The sequence below is a fragment of the Gopherus evgoodei genome, chromosome 6, assembly GCF_007399415.2.
Source record: "Gopherus evgoodei ecotype Sinaloan lineage chromosome 6, rGopEvg1_v1.p, whole genome shotgun sequence".
In the NCBI taxonomy this organism is placed as follows: domain Eukaryota; kingdom Metazoa; phylum Chordata; order Testudines; family Testudinidae; genus Gopherus; species Gopherus evgoodei.
The window spans coordinates 108,791,999-108,814,903 of record NC_044327.1 but is presented as its reverse complement, the minus strand read 5'-3'; the positions used below and the strand labels follow the sequence as shown (position 1 = coordinate 108,814,903).

At 37.5% G+C, this 22,905-nt stretch overlaps 1 protein-coding gene across 4 annotated transcripts in view; it reads right to left on the bottom strand.

Annotated features, from left to right (window-relative positions):
- Positions 1-22,905, bottom strand: part of RICTOR (RPTOR independent companion of MTOR complex 2) — a 177,286-nt gene that overhangs the window by 53,480 nt on the left and 100,901 nt on the right. For all 4 annotated transcript variants that reach the window (XM_030568019.1, XM_030568021.1, XM_030568020.1 and 1 more), the window contains 6 exons: positions 18,659-18,785; positions 16,594-16,763; positions 15,111-15,178; positions 10,372-10,439; positions 7,556-7,638; positions 118-205 (listed from right to left, as the gene is read on the bottom strand). In XM_030568019.1, the coding sequence (XP_030423879.1) occupies positions 118-205; positions 7,556-7,638; positions 10,372-10,439; positions 15,111-15,178; positions 16,594-16,763; positions 18,659-18,785 (604 nt within the window). The remainder of the gene's footprint in view (positions 1-117; positions 206-7,555; positions 7,639-10,371; positions 10,440-15,110; positions 15,179-16,593; positions 16,764-18,658; positions 18,786-22,905) is intronic.

Below are 22,905 nucleotides of genomic sequence, written 5' to 3'. Positions count from 1 at the left end.
TGATGAAATAGTCAATATTGACATGACTTACTGTGGCAGGGAAAACCCCAAAGGACTCGAATTTTAGAAGAATTTAAGTAGGATGACTTGAACTGTGCACTGATTCTTAATACCTACCTACACTGAGAAGGGCTTCTATGAATTCTTCTGTCACGACAGGGAGGGGAAGGCGAAATATATCATAAAGAACCTCAAGCAGACCTCGCTACAAATACAAAAGGAAAATATTTATTTTCACAAGCTATTAGAAACCTGAACTTCACTTTAAAGCTAGTAGAAAAAGTCACTGTCTTGAAAGTTAGAAAGTTATCCAAAATGAAAAATACCTTTAAATATAACTCTTTGAAGCAGGCTATCAAGCAGCAAAAAGTGCTACACTCAATTTGTCTTGATTTTTTTTATTTTTAAAACTTAATTTTTATTGTTTTTATATAAAGAAAGCAATATAATGAAACCAAAAAGTACACAGAAAAGAGGAACTAGCGTTTAAAGTTCAATGTTCATAATTTGCTAAACCTGTAACAAAACAAACAAACAAAAAAACAATTAAACCCCAAAACAAAATAAACAAAAATTCTGAACTCATAAAGGTCATGCAGTGACTAAACAGATAAATAAGTCAGAACACAGTCTATGAATATCAGGATCTAACATGTACTAAACTTCAAAGGTGTGCAATAGTTTCATGTGTGACTAGACATCATATTTTTCCAAATGTTTCTATTAGTCATTTTTCCAATAATGCAGTGGAAGAGTTCATTCAGCCTATTGCAGATTTTCTAAAAGTAACTTCTTCTGGCCACTAGAATTGTTACTACAAACCATTTCTTAATGTTAACCAATAATTCCAACTCATTTGGCACCCCTAAAACACAAGCTAGGAGAAGGGAAAATAGTGACAATGTTTTTGTAACACTGTACATAATATGCTGTAACATGTTTGAGAGGTGTAGAGGATGTACAAAAGGTTGGCATGGTCTGCAACACTCACTCAGCATTGATAATTGAACCTTAAAGAATCTGGAGTCCAGTAGCACCTGTTTAATATCTTGCTCTGGAAGAATAGAAGGAACTTGAAGTATCTTTCACATTAAGCCAGATATCTTTCCAGATTTCAGTTGAGATAGTAAGGCTAAGTTCTTTTTCCAATTTTCTTCGAGGCTGAGAGAATACTGCAAAACTTATAGATGGCAAAACATTAAGCCATCTATAAGTCATTCTTACACAGTGACTTGTTTCCTTATTTCTTAACATGTTCAACTAGAGGAGAGAGTTAAAAACACATCAATTGTTCCCTATTAGTGTATAAAATCTTGAGCATAGCCACTGAAAGAAGGAACTGAGAGACAGCAGTGGCTAGTATTTGTCACACATGTAACAGAAAATCAGCTCATCATCTTTAATTTTTGTTAATCCTTTTTCTATCCAAATGATCTTAATCATGGAGTTGGCCCTCATCCTGAGGTGCAAGTTTATCCTAGAGTGATACAGAAAATAAGTAAGACTGGATGCTGTAACGTATTGCAGTATGCCCCACGTAGAAGCAAAGATTGGATTTTTCCTTAAGGGTACAGATAGACTCCATATGGCATAAACTAAGCTTTTTTTTAATCTCAAACCAAGCCGATACATACACAGAGCCACCACTGGATGTGAACCACGTTAAAATAGAACACATTTGGAATACTGTATAATATAAAGGCAAATCTGGCTATCCCATACCTCCATCTGCCCAGTATTTCAGGGTCTTGTGACACCCACGAGGCAATTTTTTATCCCATATACACTGCATGATATACCTATTTTTACTTGAACAAAGGACATGGGAAAAATTTTGAAAGGCAAGAGGCTAATCATAAGTCAATCCTGGGAAAACATTTATTTTGGCTACTTCTCTGCAGTAAAGATGACAGGACAAGACACCATCTCGTTACAACCTTGGAAGTTCGTTTAAATATGTAGTGCATACTTACTTTTCAGAAGATTAAGACAAATTTTAATACTTGAGTGATTTCCTTGTATATTTGAAATTGAGAATAATGAAATTGAGACGGGTCTAATTTTTTGGATACACCCATTGTTTGTGATTCAATCCAATTAATGAGAAAATCAGAGATCTCTCAAAAAATGTCAACTACATCAATTATGGCACAGATGAGGATGGATTCTTCAAAAGTACAAAAATATCATAAGCATATAAACTGATTTTGTTCTTCCCAGTTCACACCTTCAGTGGCTGAGAACCAATAATGTACACAACATTGCTTCGAGAGAGATTAAAAAAAAGAGAGACGACAGGGGACAACTCTGTTGTCCTATTTTCTATTTGAAATCCTGGAGGAAAAAATCCATTAGTTGACAGTGAAACAAGGGAGAGGTGTATAATACACTAATTCAGTTCAGGAATATTGGACCAAATTATTATTATTATTTAAAAAAAAAAAAGGAGCTGCCATTGGATAAGTCCATTCAACCCTGTCAAAGACTTTCTCAGCATCTAGAGAAAGCTATAGAGGAAATTTCTGACATATGAGCTTGCTAGATCCAGTAATTTGTCTCTTACTATCAACAGTCAATCTTCCTTTAATGAAACCAGCCTGATGGGATGATGGTGTTATGTTGCAAAATAATTGTAAAAATTTTTGCTATCTGTATTCAACAGAGATATGGGCCGAAGCTGACACAATTGCAACTGTCTTTTCTCTTCTTCAGTATTAAAATAAATAAAGCAATTGTCATTTCACGAGACATGGCTTCTTTATGGACTGTTCCAGTGAAGACATTTGAAAGAATAGACGATAACTGATTACAAAGTGTTTCATAGAAATCTTCCAGAATGTCATCCATTCCAGGAGCCTTTCCAGAATAAATTTTTTTATAGCATGTTCACTCTCTTGTGTTGAGAAATCTTTGTCAATAAACAACATTTGTTCCGAAGTTATGGTATTAAAAGGCAAGCCTTCAATAAAATGATCAAATTTGTTAGGGTCAAACTCGTTGTCTGATTTATATGAAAGCTTGACAGAATTGCTTTAAGTGATTATTTATATTTATTAGTTCAAAGAACACTCCCATCTCCTTGTAATACGGAAGAAATATTGTTACTGGATAGTTCCATCTTAAGTCTTCTGGCAAGTGGTTTACCTCCTGTATCTTCCCCATTCACAATATCTTTGTTTGGCCCTGACAAGTGTAAATTCAATTTGGCTGGATAAGCATGTATTAGGTCTATGTTTGGAGCTGATTAGGGAACATAGGAGGAGTTTTTCACTATTTGGGTCAGTCTTGTACATTCTCTCCAAATCATCTATTTCCTTGGCCAGAGCCTAGTAACTTGAGTCTTTTTCCTTTTGGGAAGTATACTTTAGCCTCCACCCCTTGCAGTAGCTTTCAGAGCTTCTCAAAAGACGGTATCTCAGGCAATTGAGTCCTTATATTCTCATATGAAGTTAGAGTTGACTGAATCAACTGTGCAACAAATTTTTGTATCTTTTAGTTCAGCTTCCCGCTTCAATGAAGTGTAACCAGCATCTACGGTGAGTATAATTGGCATATGATACAAAATTAGCATATCAATAGCTACTTCTAGGCATGCTAGAATCAGATAGAAAAGGAAAGTCAATTCTGGGAGTAAGATGAATATACTACAGAGAAATAGGTATAACCATGCTCCTTGGGGTGTCTCAGTCTCCATATATCTTTTAAAGAAAATTCATTCATTAATAATGAATTGTGCTTTCAAGTTGGGTCTTATGCAATTGGATTTGTCCAGATGTCTTTCTAGGGTAGTATTTCAATCACCTCCCTTTAGTACACAAAAATCTTTTATATTATAATGGCCTCAACTTGGATTGTAATGGCTTCCTAGAATTAACCTTTTTGAGTCAAAACAAGGATCATCCTTCAAGAAGGGTCATCTTCCCTCACGATCAGACCAAGGCTGTATAAACTAAGATGAATGTGTTTCTGCTCTTAGAATTCAATGATGAATGATATGCTACACTTTCTTGATTCTGTTGGCATCTATTTCTGCTAGACTAATTTCCGACAATAAGGCTACTTAGCATTTATTTTAAAATCTGAGGTGTCAAGATTTTTAATTATTTTGGAAGGTTTACTGATTTCCCTCATGTTCTGCAATCATACGCTAAGAAAATTCATGGTAAGTTTTAAAATAGATTATATATATATTTATTGTAAAGATATATATTTCTAGTTAATATTGTTAAACCACATCTCTAAAATATGGTGTGTATCTATACACGTTAGATACTGGTTAGTTTTCAATGAATTTATGCCTTCAATTTGGCCTCTAAGGTATCAGGTATGCAAAAAGATCTATAGTTAAATATCCAACGAATAAATATAGTTGTATTCCAAAGTATATTTGTAATGGGGGCAGGGGAAGACACTTAAAATAAGCCAGTGTGGGCACGTTCAGATCCCTGATGGCATCTGTTTCATTCTCTCCTCCCCTCCCATATTATTTAATAATATTCTAAACATCACTAATTGCAAACACATTCTCTAAGAACGTGCATAATATATATATATGCATATACATACATGGATTCACCACATATAAATTTTCAACTGATTTGGTCAATGAAATACTAATCAGTACAACTAATCTGAATAAGAAAAAATACAATATTCATATTCATCATATGTAAATACCCTGGACTAACCGAGTAACTAGTGTTATTTATGGTTTAGGTTATGAAGTACTTTACATGTCAGCAATATTGACTGCTTCAAAGGACTTGTGTTTAAGATAACATGATCTATCAGAGGAAGAACTATTGAAGAGACTGTCGCAGTGCAAGTTGTGATGATTGGAGTTGGTAATACTTCCCTGAGTACATAGTGCTATATTCCCCAGCTTAGTGTTAAACTGTTACTCCATGCATTGCAGTGTTGTTTGTACTCAGCTCTAAAGTGGGTAAACTGAAGGGTTCAACCTAACTGCGAGATTTTATAGGTGATTATTATTATAGCATATCTACAAGCATGCATAAGAAAAACTGACTTTTCAGCATGTGGAAGTACGCTCTTTATGGTGAACCATTATGTTATTGTTGGTAAAATCTGGCTGCAATGTTAAGCATCTACAAGATTTTGCAAAACCTCCTGCAAAATTTGTAAAAGTTTGCTAAATCCATAGTGAAAGTAGATACACATCAACTCCCATATGACATTGGTCCCCTAGGATTTGCTTTATGTCATTGAATGCAGTCCTCTTTTTGTTAAGCTCAGCTGAGAAGTAAGGACAAAAAAATGTGCCCTTTGTACATAAGGGTTCGGCTTTTCTGGCAGCATTCATTAACATTACTTTATCATTGAAATTCACCAACTTGAAGATAGGTCTGGGCTTGTCAGATTCCAACTTTCTAGCACCAGGAATTCAATGAGAGCTTTCAATATATTGGGAGGGGGGGGCAATAAGGAGTCCAATTTAAATGCATCAGGTAGCAGCTTCTGGAGAAAGCTGATAATATTCTTATCCTCTAGACCTGCAGCAATACCCAAGATGTTAAGGTTGTTTCTTTGAGATCTGTTTTCCGAGTAATCCTGTTTTTCTTCCAATTTGTTTAGTTTAAGTTTTAAGGAGGTAGTTTCTTCTTTAATTTTACTCATTTCAATGGCAGCCGTTTGTGGCTTATTTTCCAAGTAATGCAGTCTCAATTTTACATCATATACTTCTTGAGAGAGGCCACAAATATCTTGAGAAATTGAATACACTTGGTCCTGAAGAATTTCTTCAGTGCCATGATATCCTGAGATAGGCCACAACAGAACCTTTCTTCCTCCAGCTCTTTAGATGATTCAGGCGTAGGTCTTTGGTTGCCTCTCATTTCCTCCACTGGAATCCAAGTTCAACAGTTTGAAGTTTATCCATGGAATTAAGACTTTTATAACAGAAACGTTGTCAAATTTGCTAGAAAAGTAATAATTAAGTTAATATATGGGGTGACAGGAGGTCCAGGACTGGGCAGTCATCTTTCTCACAAAAAACTTCAAGATGGGAGTCATGTGGTATCCATCTGTAGATTTTTCAAAAAAAACAACCACCTGATTCTAGCTGTATCAAAATTTGGCTAAAATAAAGTCTTAATAGTTATATTACATTATATGTAACACAATACAAAAAGACACTACAACGCTATTTAAATGACAAAAGGGGGGAATTTATGGGTTGCTACTACATTCTTAATTAGCAAGTAATGTACAAGCCTTGCAGTGTGTCCAAAATATAGTTACTAAATGATACACAAATAAATACAGAAGTCAAATTAATGTAGTATTATGTATTAAAGACAATAAAATAATATTTCTGTGTGATAAAGTAATAAAATGAAAAGTTAAATATGAAAAACACTTAGATCAACTAGTTCATCTCCCTGTCAATAAAAGATTGTCTCCATGTATACATTTTCTAGTGTTTAGTTAGTCTCTAACTACATGTGTTTTTTCCTACTTCACACAAAGACATGAGTGATTAATTGCATTTTTTTTTTTTTTTTTTTTTTAAACTTTTGCTGGAGGCTATTGCACTTTGGCTTCTTTCTCATTCTTGCCAGGATCATGGACAATTCCTGCATCAAAATTTGTGTCAATCTCAGAAAGTTCTTTTCAGCTCCAATTAATCACAGTGTAAGTCCATATTATGGAATCTTGATATACATAGGCATAACATATAGTAGTGCAAATAAAACTTATTTCACTCTTCTGTTTACTGTATCTATCTCTCTTAGGTATTTTAAAGAAAACTTAACAGAATTTAATTTTTATAGTTTATAATTTCAACTGATATCAATGTTTATTTTTAACCTTGTTTTAGATCTTTACGGATTTAAATTTTCACCATTGCATGAAATTATGGGTTTTAAGATTTTTTTTCTTTCATAAATTTTAATTTTCACAGTGGTTGAAAATCATGGGAGGTCTGAATTATTAATGAGAAACATTGAGATTAAAAAAGTTAAAGCTTTTTAACCCTTAAAACACAAACTGTCACCATCACGTCAAAATATACAAAGTAAATATCTTTAAATCAAACTCTAATACGTTTTCAAGCAGTATTTTTCTTACTTTGCCTATCTGTAAATTTTAACATTGATGTAATATTTTTGGATGGCGTATGTGTACAGTAAAAATCGGTTTGCCGACATTTACAAATAAAAATCTAATCCTTCCAAGTCTCTTTATAAGGCCCTGTTTACTGTAGTATATGACTGCCACGTGATCTTTCTTGTATTTATCCCCACAACACCCTTGTGAAGCAGGATACTGCTATTTTCTTCATTTTACAGAAGAGGAATTGAGATACAGAGAGGCTAAGTGATCTACCCAAGATCACATAGGAAATCCTGGCAGACTCGAATCCAGCTCTTTCAGGCCCTAAGCTAGCAACCTAATCACTCGACCAATCTTCCTACCATTAATGTTAAAATTAAGTGTTAAAAATACACAAGAAGCACACAAAGTACCTCCTAGAAGTGCACACAGTTTTAGAATAGCATTCCCCTTTGTAATTATCTGATTTATTGCCTACCCGTATTTCCATATTTGGTATACAAAGTACCCCAATAAGAGACTGGATACCAGAGTTGCCAGGCTTGCATAAACTGATAATACCTAGAAAACACAAAATGTATAATTAGTGTCTCATAATCAAGCAACAAATGCTTTAAAAAACACTGTTCGAAATAGTAAAAAATTATAATTAAACAATTGTCTCATAGTATTATGCACAATTACTAAATCGTAACTGCAGTTTTCCCTCTAGTTATACAATCCCCAGCAACGGGCCATGTGTGCTTTGCATATTCACTAGTTATTTCTCAATAATTATGGTCCCTATGCAGCTCCTTGTATTCTGACTCTGACAATTGGGTAATTAATAAATTAAAATGTAATCCTGATTGCTCTGCCTCCTGTACACATAAATTTCAATTTATTTGCAAGCAATAAGCCTGAGCTTTAGCTGTAAATTAATTTTAAATGAAAGAAAGGCAATACAAAGCAAAGAAAATGAGGTTGTCAAACTTTATTTTTGTATTTGTTTCTCTGATTTCTCTTTTCTTTCTACAAGATAGTTATTCTGAAGACAAGTGCACTGCTATCTTATCCCAGACATTCCCTCTCAATTAATTTGTTTTTAAGTTCTACTTATTGCTATTACAAATACCTTTTTATGAAGAGGAGATGTAATAATGCAAGGAATGTAAACCAAAACACCACAGCACTTATAGAGAGAAGGGGACCAGGTTAGCAAACAAGAAGGAAAAGTGGGGGGACAAAGTGGGACAAACAGTAAAAAAGGACATATCAAAGGATTTTCTCTCCCCTTGGTTTAAAAATTTACCTTCAGCAGTTTGACAAAACCTACATAGACTTCTGTAGTTTTCCTTAAGTAAAATTTGCATGTTTAAAAATATTTCAGTATTAGAAGGGCTTCATCTTTATGATGTAAAATTGCACCTTAATCTTAATGAACTCCCTGACGTTTGGCCTGACTTTACTTGCTTTTTAACGGGGCAAGATTACATTTATGTCCATTCAAAATGCTGCTGCAAATATAACTTTCCTAGCTCATCTTTTTGACCTTGTCATCCCTCACTTTTACACATTGCCTCTGGATCTCTTTTCTCCATCATATCCAAACCAGCAGTACTTATTTTCACTCTGAAGACCTTCACAGCCTATTCCCATGCTATCCTCCTCCTTTCATATACTATTGAGAATTTTCATGCCTCTGCTCAACCAATGATGCCAGCCTTCGTTGCCTACTTGTTAAACTTTCCAAGAAGAACTTTTGTGCTTTCTTCCTTACTGCCCCGATTCTTGAGAAGAGCTCTTGCAAACATTCACAAAGCCGTGGCTTTATCCTTCGGTCCATTCACAAAACTATTTGTCACGATGCCTACAAAAAAACTTGACAATGGCTAGGCGGCTAGTGAACTGTAACCACTGAACCTATCGTGCTAGATTGCATTGTCTCATTGTTTCCTTCTTGTTCTCCATCTGTCTGTATCCACTTGTCGTCTTTGGAGCAGTGACTGCATTCTTATTAGGTGTCTGTACAGTGCCTAAGAGTTTACGGTCTATTACTGGAGCTTCCTGGTACTACCTAATAAAAAAAACAACAACAAACAGTTACCCTGTACAGTAACTGTGTTCTTCAATATGTGCTCCCCTATTGATGCTCCACTTCAGGTCTGCATGTGGCTCGTGAGCTCTTGATGGGAGATTTTCCATTAGCAGTATCCATTCAGCCTGCACATGTGTCCTACACATCCTCGTACCACACACAAAGGCTATATAGGGCTGTAGAGGTGAACTGCCCACAGTTCCTTCTCCGTCTGAATGTCCCATAGAGAACAGTCTGAAGCACTGGGGAAGGAGGGTGAGTAGTGGAGCACCCATAGGGACCCATTTCAAAGAAACATGGTTACTGCACAGGATGAATAACCTCTTCTTCTTTGGGTAGTGTCCCTTTGAGGCCTTCATTTCAGATGACTCTCGAGTCGTATCCAGTAATTGAATCCAGAACTGGACAGGACCGCATTACCAAGAGTTGTATCTGAACTGGAGGAATGGATCAAGGCATAGTGCTTAGGAAATATATTTACTGAAGATCACACAGTGGCCTTACACATCTCAGATACCTTTTGGGTTTTTAAGTTTAGCTCCCAGTGCATGGGTGAGGGAGGTTGTACAAGAGGCAACCATGGAAATGGCTTGTTAGATGTTTCTAATCAGTCACCTGTCTGCATTAAGAGTTTGCACCACTGTAGCCTCACCAATGACTGGCTACTGATTGCTGTAATTGGGGCAAAGCCCCAATGTAGACATCACCTAAGGTATTTGAAGGATGTGCCCCAATTACAGCAATCGGTGGCCAGACACTAATGAGGCTACATTGGTGCAAACTCTTAATGCAGACAAACAGTGGCATCATTTGCACTGGTTAGCGAGTAGGGCAGCTCTCCAGTGTAGATAAAACTTTAGACTATGGTGATCATCAGCCCCACCCACTGAATATCAGGAAACACTGGTGAAGTAACTAGATATCTGATATGGAATTCCCAAACTGGCAACAAGATTTGCATCTCTTGGTCAGGAATGACAATCAGAGCACACCACAGAGTGGAACCCCATCTGATTTGACACATCAAAACACATTAATATCATTGCAGACAAGGTACTGATGAAGACATACAAAGCAGACGCATAGGAACAGATTCTGTACTTAAATGACCCATTCTTTCACTCTTTAAACTCCCTTCTCTACACACAAATGGGGCGCAGGGTAGATTAAGTGGACGGGGGAAAAGGGGAAGAGAGGGAAAAAAATAAACCACTTACCTGCCCATGATCGAAATGCTGCCACTATTCCCATTTTGCTAGCTAGGAAGCGTGCCTCTCTGTCCTCTCTGTTATAAAAACAACAAATGCGAGACAAATATACTACCATTACAATACTGTTAAACCTAGAGTGGTACTTTGTTTACTAGCCACTTCAAACAAGAGTACAATTGTTAGAGGCTTTTTGAGGGGAATGGGACACAAGATAAAAAAATTCAGGTTTCATATTTATAATATAAAGATTATAGAATCAAAGTTTTAATTCCATGACTTTTTTTCTCGCAAAGTTAAAGAACCCAATCTCCCTAGTGAGTTACTTTACTAGCCATGGAATGATTCTCTAATCTAAAAATGAAAAAGCCAATTATAAACAAGATTTTTTAATTTTAAAGATAGTGGAGAAGATAAAAGATCAAGTTTTAAAAATATTTAGAAAGTGATTCATATAGGACGTGTCATTATTTGCCAAATTCTTTACTATGGTTAACAATGAACTTTGATACTACTGCGATGGGCAACAACCCCTAAGACAAAACATTCAGGCCTTTTCTGTTGAAAAAAAATATTTCTGAGAAGATGTAAGTTCTGATTTAGACCACTACCATCAAAAGACCTAAATAAAATCCCACAATAATTTGATAAAGAAATCACATAACTTTATAAGCGTTTGGATAGTAGATTTTTTTTCAGTTGGCATAACATTTTCAGAAGGATACAGCTTGACATTTTTGAACATCAAGTCAAGAGAAGTTATTGTAATAGTAAATGTTATAGATATTCCCCAGTCAACTACACAAAGAACTATGCGGATTCACAGAAAGGGATTCTTCCCTATAGACCAACCCCTGTACACTGCTGTAGCAGCATAAAGTCATCATGAAGTCATTTAGCTGCTGGGACAGAATTCCCTGAGCACACAGACTATGTAATGGTGCCATAGCAGCCTTACACACAATCTCTTGGGAGGTCCAACATACAGGGTGCCGGGTAGGGCCCGAGCACAGCACTATGAATATTTTGGGCAGCACTGCCTAAAATTATGCTAGGGCCACTCCAACCTCCAGAACTGCCCAGAATCAGGAAGTCACAAAAGGCATCATAAGGCCACTAACATCCCATCTACCATGGGCCGTACCCCGACTAACTTTCTGGCAGTATAACACACAATCATACCCATAGATTTTTAAAGCCAAAAGGGGTCTATAGTCTGACCTACATAATGCATATCACATAATTTTATACAGTAATTCCTGCATCAAGCCTACAATTTCTACTGAGCTAGAGGATCTATTAGAAAGCCATCCAATTTTGATTTTAAAAAATTAAGTGAGCAGACTATTACAGCCCTGGTAAAATGATACAGTGAGTAATTACGCTCACTGGTAACAATTTGCACTTTGTTTCTAATTTGAATGGGTCTAGCTTCAACATCCAGTCACTGGAACTTGATTTGACTATATTATATTGAAGACCCCTTTACTCTCAGTTATACTCTGCCCATACACTTATATCTAGACCATGAGGAAGTTGCCTCCAACTTCTCTAATAAGCTCAATCTATTTAGCTTGTTTCTTACTGCAAGGCAGGTTTTCCATACTTCAAATGCTCTGTAGCTCTTTTTTAACCCTTTCCAATTTTTCCAACATCTTAAGTATGGACACCAGAACTGCACTTAGGATTCCAATAATAGCCTCACATATCCAGTATACAAAGTGATGTCAGTTCCCCTTTATATTGCTATGTGATATTTCTGTGTTTGCACAGCCAAGGATTTCATTAGCCTTCTTAGCCACAGAATTGTACTGACAACATATGTTCAGTTACTTATGCATCATGATATCTACGTCCTTTACAGAGACATTGCTTTCTAGGATGCAGTTCACAATCCTTTAAATAAATGTTAACTCTATATTTTGTTCCTAGATGTATGTCTCTGGGACATTATATTAAAAGGCATGTTGTTTTATTGAACCCATTTTACCAAATTATCTGTTCTCATTACTTACACAGTCTGTGTCATATGCACATTACACCAGCAAATTTTACATTGTCTTCCAGGCACAGAATAGGAATGAGCCAAAAACAGAGCCTTATGGGACCACACCAGGAACACCCATATCTGATGATTCCCCATTAATAATTACTTTGAGATCTGCATATTAGCCAGTTTTTATTTCCTTTAATGTGTGTTATATTGATTTTATATAGCATTAATTTTGTAATCAGACTATTGTTCAGTATTGGTTCAAATGTTATAAATAAATAAAAATAGTGTCAGCTTCTATCAATCAAACCTGTAATCTCACCACAAAACAATATCAAGTTTGACAAGATCTATTTCAAAAAACCATATTGACTGGCATTAGTTATGCTTCAATCTCTTAATTCTTTACTAATTGCATCCAATATCAGTCATTCCATTATTCTGCTCTGGATTAACGTCACGCTAACAGGCCAATAGTTGCCCAGGTTGACCAGTTTACATTTTTTAAATATGAGCATGACAGTTTTTTTCCACCTCAGTCCTGTTGAACTTCCTCACGAATTATTTAAAAAATAAAACCTCAACGTCTGTGGTTCAGAGAACTACTTGGACAATTTTTTTTTTTTTTTAACTCAAGGGTGCAAGTTAAATGGTCCTGCAGATTTAACAATGCTTTACTTTAATTGGTGCTATTTAAGAACAACTTACTGCTCAATACAAACTATTACTTTATTAATAATACACCTCTACCCCGATACAACGCTGTCCTCGGGAGCCAAAAAAATCTTACCGCGTTATAGGTGAAACTGCATTATATATAACTTGCTTTGATCTGCTGAATTGAGCAGCCCCTCCCCCCCCGGCACTGCTTTACCGTGTTCTATCCGAATTCATGTTATATTGGGCTGCGTTATATCGGGGTAGAGGTGTATATGAATTCATCATCCAACTTCTTTCCAAATACAGTCAAATATTTATTGAATCTTTTGCCTTTTCAGTATTATAACTGAAAATTCTACCTTCTCCATGTAGAAATGAACCTATGTCATTGTTAGGATTTACTCTTTTCCTGAATTTAATAAAATTTAAAAATTCTAATTTTTCTTTAATTCTACTGGCTGTATCCTGTTCACTGATTACTTAAGCTTCCGTTTTCAATTGTCTGCATTTCATAATTTATTGCTGTCAACATTTTTCTATGTTTATATACTGCATTTTTGTCACTATTTTCACTTCCCTTATTAGGCAGGATGTTTTGAGGGTTGTTAGTTTTTTTAACCCTAAATAGCCTTCTTAACTGATTACAAAATTGTATCGGTTTAGTTATCTAGCAAACATTATTAAACAATTTCCAATTAAATTTTTTCCTTCAAATCAATTTTGATGTAATTTTTCAGCTTTCGGAAATTGACATTTTAAAGTGTCAAATATGTTACATTTTGGGATGGTATTCTGTTTGCATCTAACGAATGTACTCAGATTGTGATTACTGGCACATAGGCAACCACTACTTTTTAGTTGAGCAATCAATTGTTTTATGTCAAAAAGACATGGAATACTAAATTACCTGAAGTTAAGTATAATACTCTGTTAGAAAATATCTATAATTTAGAAGGGAAAAATAGATCTTACCTATAAGTTTCTTATTACACTCTTGGTCCAATATTGCTCCCTGCCCACGAATGGAGGCAGAAAACTCTGAAGAACTTTAATATGGTATGGCCTAGCCTCTGTATGCAGACAAATCTATTGGTCTGTCACCCTGCATCAGGGACAAGGAAGTAACCCATAATTCAGAATGTTGTGCATAGAGAGGCCATAAACTCCAAAGATGGCTTACTATTGGCAGAATGAGACCTTGAGCATATGTCCTCAAGGCCGAAATCCTACAGGATTGAAGTTTTTCTCTGTTTATATATTATAGACATAAGCTTATGGAACTGTTTCTCCTGTTTTCTAGTCTGATGTGATGGTCTACAATAGACCTCTACTAATACCCTCCTCTTTATTGCTTAGAAAATGATCTAAGAACATTCCAGGTCCTGTGCTTCTGAGCTGACAATTAATTTACATCAAAGATACCATTACCTGGTTTAGAATGTCATTTCTGCAAACTCTACCCTTCCTAAACTGAGAGTGTTTGCAGAAATTTTACCATTCTATTCATGTGATTTTTTACCAGGTTTCAGTAATACCAGTTTCTTCTAAAGAATGAACACTTAACTTTTGTTTATTTCTCAGGCTTCTAGCATTGATATACAGACAATTTTTTTCTCTTTTTGTCCCTTCATCAAGGGTTATAAGCTTGAGCATTAGCAATATGTTTAGCCCCTTCACTTTTGTTGTTAGTATAATACTCTCCTGGGCTAACCAAACTAGACTGTCACCCGGAAGGATGTTTCGCCTACTACTAAAATGACATGAAAGGGGTCCAATGTTCCTTGACACCAAAACACTCTACTTCACACCACAAGGTTTATAACTCAATTTCTAAATCATGCCTTTGATAATTTAAAGAGAACTACATTTATAGCCCATTTAGTTTTTAGTGTTAAAATTCAACGTAACTCAACAAGCTACAGTTTACACTTCTAATTTCACCTAGGTTAGTATAAAACAATCACTAATTACAGATCTTTATTCTTTTTCTTTTGTGAATTATAGTATATTTAAATCTCTTATTATGGAAAAAAATGTTCAGTTATAGTGCAACTTTACCACAACCTGTGACACAAGAAATAGTACTAATACTTACTTCAGCTGCCCTTCTGCTGTGTCCGGATTGTGCCTGTAGTGAAAGTCGGTGTATGGAGCTAAAATTCGCTAAAAAGATAGAAATACACATGTAAATGTATTCTCTTGACAAATTAAAGATCCTTCTCCACCCTCACCTCTCAAGTCCTCAATTTATGTCCAATTTCTGCATATTTATGCTTTTAATTATCCATTTAAAGTTTTTAAAATAACGTGTTTCACTTAAAAATGGACTTTTATAGTGGAGAATAAAATTTGAAGTGAAAAGTAAAATATTATGATTTAATTATTCATGTCACTAATTAGTAGCAAAATAACCAAAACAAGCTTTTACCCCACTCCACTCTCAGGAAGAAATTATTAGCCTGCATGACACTGTTTCCCCACTTGCAGAGACAGCTTTCAGTTACTAGTGAGAGTTGAAGTAAATTCTACACTGTGTTCACAAAAAGGACACATTAGTCAAGCCAGAATGAGCAGCTATATCCACGAGCATGAAGTAGCTGCCTAATTCTCATTTCAAAACTCAATGATACTCAATTCTATTAACATTCATGACATAAATCAGCATCTGATTTATCAATTTATTCTTGTACAACTAATACACCTCTACTCTGATGTAACGCGAGCCAAAAAAATCTCACCGCCTTATAGGTGAGACTGCGTTATATCAAGTTTGGTCCAGTACGCCGTGCCAGACTGGACTGGCTTCCCGGCGGTGATTTAACGGGCCCACTGCTCCAGCCACAGTGGGGAGCCCCGGGCCCTTTAAATCACTGCCGGAGCTCCAGTAGCGGGGTTTGGGTGGGGATTTAAAGGTCCCAGGGCTCCCCGCAGCAGCTGGAGCCTCTGGCCCTTTAAATCACCGCCAGAGCCCCGTCAGGGATTTAAAGGGCCCAGTGCTCCAGGTGCTGTGGGGAGCCCTAGTCCCTTTAAATCACTGCCGGAGCTCTGGCAGTGGGGATTTAAAGGGCTCGGGGCTCCACACGAATTTGGATATAACACAGTAAAGCAGCAGGGCTCGGGTGGCGCTTTAAAGGACCCGGGGCTCCCCGCAGCTTTACTGCGTTATATCTGAATACATGTTATATTGGATCGAGTTCTATCGGAGTAGAGGTGTATATTCCTCTCCTTGTCCATAGAAGCAAAACCAGATGGCTCATACAGTAATGTGCACTAGCACATATTTTGAAGTGGTAAAGTAAATTCAAAAACTTATTAATTTCTCTCATATACAGAGCAAACAGCTCTTTTCCTATAAGCTGGAACAACTGATTACAGGTTTGAGATAAGCTCATTCTCAAAATGAAGCCCTCAATTACGATACAATAAATTACATGAGCTACTGTGGTCCACTTCCATTTTTTTCCTATTTTGAAATGGTACTGCATCTTGCATGTGACAAGTTACCCGTTCTTCAGGATTTCAAAATAAATATAATTTAATAACATATTTAAGACTGGAAAAGAAAATGAAATTACTACCTCTAATTCAACATCTACTCGTACATATTTTCGAGTCTTTGGATGATTAAGGAGGTGCAAAACTGTAGTTATGAGAGCCTCGTTTATTCGGCTTAATTGACAATCAATCACATTTTTCAAGATGGTACTTAGTCCACCCCGAAGAGCTACCACCTCTGGATTCTGAAGTGCTAAAAAAGGAGAAAAACATGTCAGTTTAACAACTCAAACTAAAGGAAAAATATAGCAATATAGTAACTGCCATACGGGATCAGAACCTTGATCCATCTAGTCTAGTACCTTGTCCCCAACAGTGACCACCCCACAGATGCTTCAGAGGAAAGTGCAAGAAACCCTACAGTAGGCAGTTGTGGGGTAATTGCTTACCCATGAAGGTTTCATCCTAATCCCTAATAGTTAGAGATTGGATTAAATCTTAATCAAAAAGTTTTATCTCCCTTCCAATACTCTTTTTGTTAGAATTAACTATTTAAACCCTGGATATTCTTATCCATATAAACTGCTGAAGCCTCTTTGAATCTTGCTTACTATGGCTAATACTGGAATATGTAGTGGCATTAATTTATAAACTTGCAGCAAGAAATCAGGAGTACAACTCATTATATTTGAGATTAATTTATCAAAGAGTTGTTTATAAACTTTCCTGTGAATGCTATCAGATGGTGGTGGTCATAAAAAGCTTTTAATTAAGTCAAGTTAAGCTTTTAATTAAGTCATCAGCTGCTGACATTTTGTAATATTTCATCAACATAAATATTGGCAAGAGTCAGCCACTACACAGTGTTTCTTGACAAAGATGAACACGCACAAGAGTATATGGACATTTCACTACAGGTATAGTGTTTTTGCAATGGAATGGATTTGCACTGCAGTATAAATATTGTATATGTGGCAAAAACATTACAGTTTCTACTTTTTTAAATCTAAAATTTAAATCTTGAAAACAACAGTTACACTTATTTCCCATCAGTTGATGTTAACATGTAATGATCTAAATGAAACTGTTCTACACTAATTCTAGAAAGCATGGTGGATGCAACATAGGTCACATCGTCCAAATCAAGGGTCAGCAACCTTTCAAAAGTGGTGTGCCAAGTCTTCATTTATTCACTCTAATTCAAGGTTTCGCATGCCAGTAATAATTTTAACATTTTTAGAAGGTCTCTTTCTATAAGTCTATAATATATAACTAAACTATTGTGTATGTAAAGTAAATAAGGTTTTTAAAATGTTTAAGAAGCTTCATTTAAAATTCAATTAAAATGCAGACCCCCCCTTGGACTGGTGGTCAGGATCCAGGCAGTGCGAGTGCCACTGAAAATCAGCTTGTGTGCCACCTTTGGCATGCGCGCCATAGGTTGCCTACCCTTGTCTAAATGATCTCTGTGAAAAGACTTACTTTTTGTTGTCAGCAAATTTCTAAATATTATTACCAATTTTAAAACTTTTCATGCAAATTAAATATTATAGTTTAATATCTGATTGGCATGCATATTAACTTGAGTAATAAATGTGGGGATTAACACATTAAAAAGATATGGCCAATTTAAATACTTGCACTCTTCTGTGAAAATACTGTCATCTATTATTACTAGACGTAACAATCACCATTACTATAACTGAAAAGTACTTGAGAAAACATTTTGCAGCTTCATTTGCACATTTGACAGTGCCTAGTAATTTTCAGTTTCAATTATTATTGCCAGTTTGTGTGGGTCTTTTACACAGCAGCTGAGATAGGGGAAACTTTTTTATTATTATTATTATTATTTTTAATAGCAAAAGTTAATTGTAAAAAACACAAAAAATGGCAAAGAGCTCATGGCAAGGATAAAACTGTCAATTTCTTTGGTGTTTTTTTTTTTTTAAACTGACGATTTTAAATTGACTGACTTTTTTGACAACTAAAAACATTCACTAGATTTATGACATTTTTACAAAAAGCCCACACTTTAATATGATTATATGCTTTACAAATTCCCTACTATAATATATTCAAATATATTTAAAGATTTGATGAGTTGATGCTTTGTGTTGAATTTGTTAATTGTTTCAACATTCTCACCTAGTTCACAGATAATGGCAATACAAGCTCGAACCATTCTGTCTCTCTCCTGAAGGCCATCATTTCCAACTGCTATCAATGAATTAGTAATAGAGCTAGGAAACAAGGAAGCATTCACAGTGATCATCTGCCAAAACAACAAAAATCAAAAAAGGATGAGCAATTTCTGGGTTGCCACATGCACACTCAGAATCCTATGTATAATATGATATAGCCAAACATATAGCCCCTTATATTACCTGCTGACATCACAAATCTCAAAACTACTGCCTTCTTCTCTTGAGCTTCCTGGCTGACCATTTTGCTCTTCTGTCTTATTCTCCCTGTTGTTTTTTTAGTTTCTGCACATGGGCATTAAAAGAACGGAAGGGGAGATTGTTCCAAATGATAAAGCAGGAAGAGTAAGAGTGATTACTAGACAATTTAGAACTTCTGCAGGAGGCTCTGTTAAATTTTACTGACAGGGAGAGAGGGGTATGTACTGCAGCATCTTAGGCCTTGTCTACACTACAGTTTTTTCGACAAAAGTCAAGTTTCTTTGACAAAACAGTGGAGGTGTACAAACTGCAAAGTATCAGAGGGGTAGCCGTGTTACTCTGGATCTGTAAAAAGCAACAAAGAGTCCTGTGGCACCTTATAGACTAACAGATGTATAGAAGCATAAGCTTTCGTGGGTGAATGCCCACTTCGTCAGACACATGTGGTGGAAATTTCCAGAGGCAGGTATAAATATGCAGGCAAGAATCAGTCTGGAGATAAGGAGGCTAGTTCTATCAGGATGAGGATGAGGCCCTCTTCTATCAGTTGAGGGGCGAACACCAAGGAAGGAAAAACTGCTTTTGTAGTTGGCTAGCCATTCACAGTCTTTGTTTAATCCTGAGCTGATGGTGTCAAATTTGCAAATGAACTGAAGCTCAGCAGTTTCTTTTTGAAGTCTGGTCCTGAAGTTTTTTTGCTGTAGGATGGCTACCTTAAAATTTGCTATTGTGTGGCCAGGAAGTGTTCTCCTACAGAATATTGCCATTCTGAATATCTGGCTTGTGTCCATTTATCTTTTTACACAGGGACTGTCCAGTTTGGCCGATGTACATATCAGAGTGGCATTGCTGGCACATGACGACGCATATAACATTGGTGGACGTGCAGGTGAATGAACTGGTGATGTTGTAGCTGATCTGGTTAGGTCCTGTGATGGTGGTGTTGGTGTAGATATGTGGACAGAGTTGGCATCAAGGTTTGTTGCATGGATTGGTTCCTGAGTTAGAGTTGCTATGGTGTGGTGTGTGGTTGCTGGTGAGAATATGCTTAAGGTTGGCGGGTTGTCTGTGGGCAAGGACTGGCCTCCCTCCCAAGGTCTGTGAAAGCGAGGGATCATGGTCCAGGATGGGTTGTAGATCACCGATGATGTGTTGGAGAGGTTTAAGATGAGGACTGTAGGTGATGGCCAATGGACTGCAATGCTGCTTCTACCGACAAAATGCTCCTGCTTTGCCAACAAAATAAAATCACCTCGATGAGAGGCGCAGACCTTTTTGTGGCAAAGTTATATTGACTAAGTGTCAGTGTAGACACGATGCTTGATTATATCACTCTAAATAGCCTCCAGGAGATGTCTCACAAGGCCCATCCTGACCACTTTGGTCAGTGGTTCAAATTCCACTGTCCTGCACCAGGTACACAGGCATCCATCCCTCTCCCTTTAAAGGCATGGGAATTACTGAAATTCCACTTCCTGTTTGCTGGATGTGAATAGCTCACATCGCATTTTCTTAGCTGAACATGGTGGCTTCATGCAGCAAACACTCTCCTGCTTTGAGCACACTCGAGTTGCTGGATCTGCTGGCACTGTGGGGAGAACAGGCTGTGCAGTCCCAGTTCCGCTGCAGACATCGGAACTTTGATACCGATGGTCAGATGGCTTGTTAGATACAGATTATGAATAGGACATGCATCAGTGCCGTGTGAAGACAAAGGAGCTGAGGCAGGTATACAAGGGAGGCAAACCATTGCTCCAGTGGTGTGCCATATACCTGATGATTCTATCAGAACCTGGACACCATCCTTCACTGCGACCCTACCTCCATGAGCCCTGGGGATATTTCAAACGGAGCTGGAGGCAGTGGGCAGTGGACTTACCCTAGAACGAAGTCATGGACAAGGAGGCTGAGCTGGAAGACAATGTGGAGCACACATCAGGGTTGTCCAGTGATGCAGCAAGTCAGGACCTCTTTTCCACACTAGAGCGGTCTAAGCTAGTTGCAGCAGTCTGTCTCTGGTGTGCATGATGCAGGAGAGGAGAGCCCTGGTAAGTGATCTTTTTGAGTTGATGCTACTCAGTCATATGAGGTAGAGCTGTCCTTTTCTCTGTATATTCAAGAAGTGGGTGAAGGGATAGAAATGTGGGTGAAGGGATAGAAATGTACAAGATTAGCTGTGTTTGAGTGTGCTCCACACATCCTTCTGCGGCTAAGCAGTACAGCAGAATAGTGTGTTAAGGCACATCAAGATTTCAGGGGAATTCTAGAGAGAGATTTCTAGGAAACCTTCCTAGAGGTACTCGTCAATCCTCTGCCAAAGATTCCTTTGTTCCACTTTCCCCGCACCAATCGGCAATCACTTGTGCGGGGACCAATGCGGCACAAAGGCAAAGCAGCATAGGAACTGGGTCTGAAGCTGTACGCATGCGGGAGATGCACCCTTGCATCCTTGTTTACCCTCAGGAGTGAGATATTGGCTTCAGTGATCCCTGCTGTGTAAAATGGTGATAGAATTTACAATATTGGCCCTAGTCTCCTGCAGTGATCCCCTTAAAAAAACACCTAGACCCTTTGCCCCATCTTGAGCACCCAACCCAACCCCCCTCTCTTCCCTCAGGCAGAACTCACCATCTTTGGGGTGCTTGCCGAGATGTGTGCTTTCCAAGGGACAGAGAGAAAGTAATTAAGACATTTAAAAAATGAGGTGTATTTTACTATAATGATTCAATACCATGAGTTAACTAACAATCATGCTTCTGGGTATTGTTTCCTGTGCTTCTGCAGATATGGCCTTCAAGGGAACCCCTTACACACCAGCAGAGCACCTCCGCTAGATAATGAAGTGACCAAGGCAGAGCAAGGAGGACATGTTCTGAGAGGCATGCCAACCCTTAGAGGCTGAAAAAAAGACTGCAGGGAGAGGAGAGAGACCCCAAAGGAAAAATATGAAATAGAAAAGCAGGACAGAGGACAATGAGGAGTGCATTTGGAAAGACCAGGAGCAGATGATAAAAGTGATGCAGGAGCAAACACAGATGCTGAAGTCCCTAATCATTCTCCTGACAGAACACATGCATGCTAGCCCCTCCCTGCAGCTGATACAGAAGTGCTTTCCATGCACGCTCCAAACTCCTCCCACACATTCTTTGCAACTTTCCGGAACATCTGGGTACTCCATTCACTCCACCCTTTTGTACAGCTTCCAAAATGATAGCTGGACACACAGCTATGAGAGCCTACACTACCCTGCACTCTTATCTCCCCTCCCACCAAGTCTTGCTGGTGTTGTTAAACCACTCTGTCTCCTACAGACGGTGGTTGCTGCTGGCAGTAATATATAGTAGCAGTCTAATCATTTGCTGACCACAGATCCCAGTCAGGAATCATCACAATTTTTAAGCAAGGTGGCAAGTTAACAAAGCATGGCACGGTGCTTTATAGAAAAACATATTACTGATGCTTATTGTCAAAATGTTGCCTCAAAACCTCTCTGATTCGAATAGTCCGCCCTCTCCTCCCCACCCCCGGTTGTGCACCTCCAATAGCCCTGGTATCTGGCTGCTCAAATTCAGCAGCCAGGCAATCCACTTTCACACCTCATCCAGGGGGAACTTTTTATCCTTAGCCTCACAAACATTATGAAGTGCACAGCAGGCTGCCACAGGAATATTTTGGTCATTTGTGTCTAACCTGCCATAAAGACAGCATCAGTGTACTTTTAATCTGCCAAAGGCACATTCTACAGTCATTCTGCACTTGCTCAGCCTACTGTTGAAGCATGCCTCGCTGCTGTTCACGTTTTCCACGTAAGGCTTCATAAGCCATAGGAGTAAGGGATATGCTGGGTCTCCCAGGATTAATATGGGCATTTCAACATTCCCCATCAGAATCTTATGATCTGGAAAGAAAGTTCCTGCTTTTCGTTCAGGCCAGTGTTACTGAAAATACATGTGTCATGCACCTTCCTGAACCACGCCACATTAATGTCAG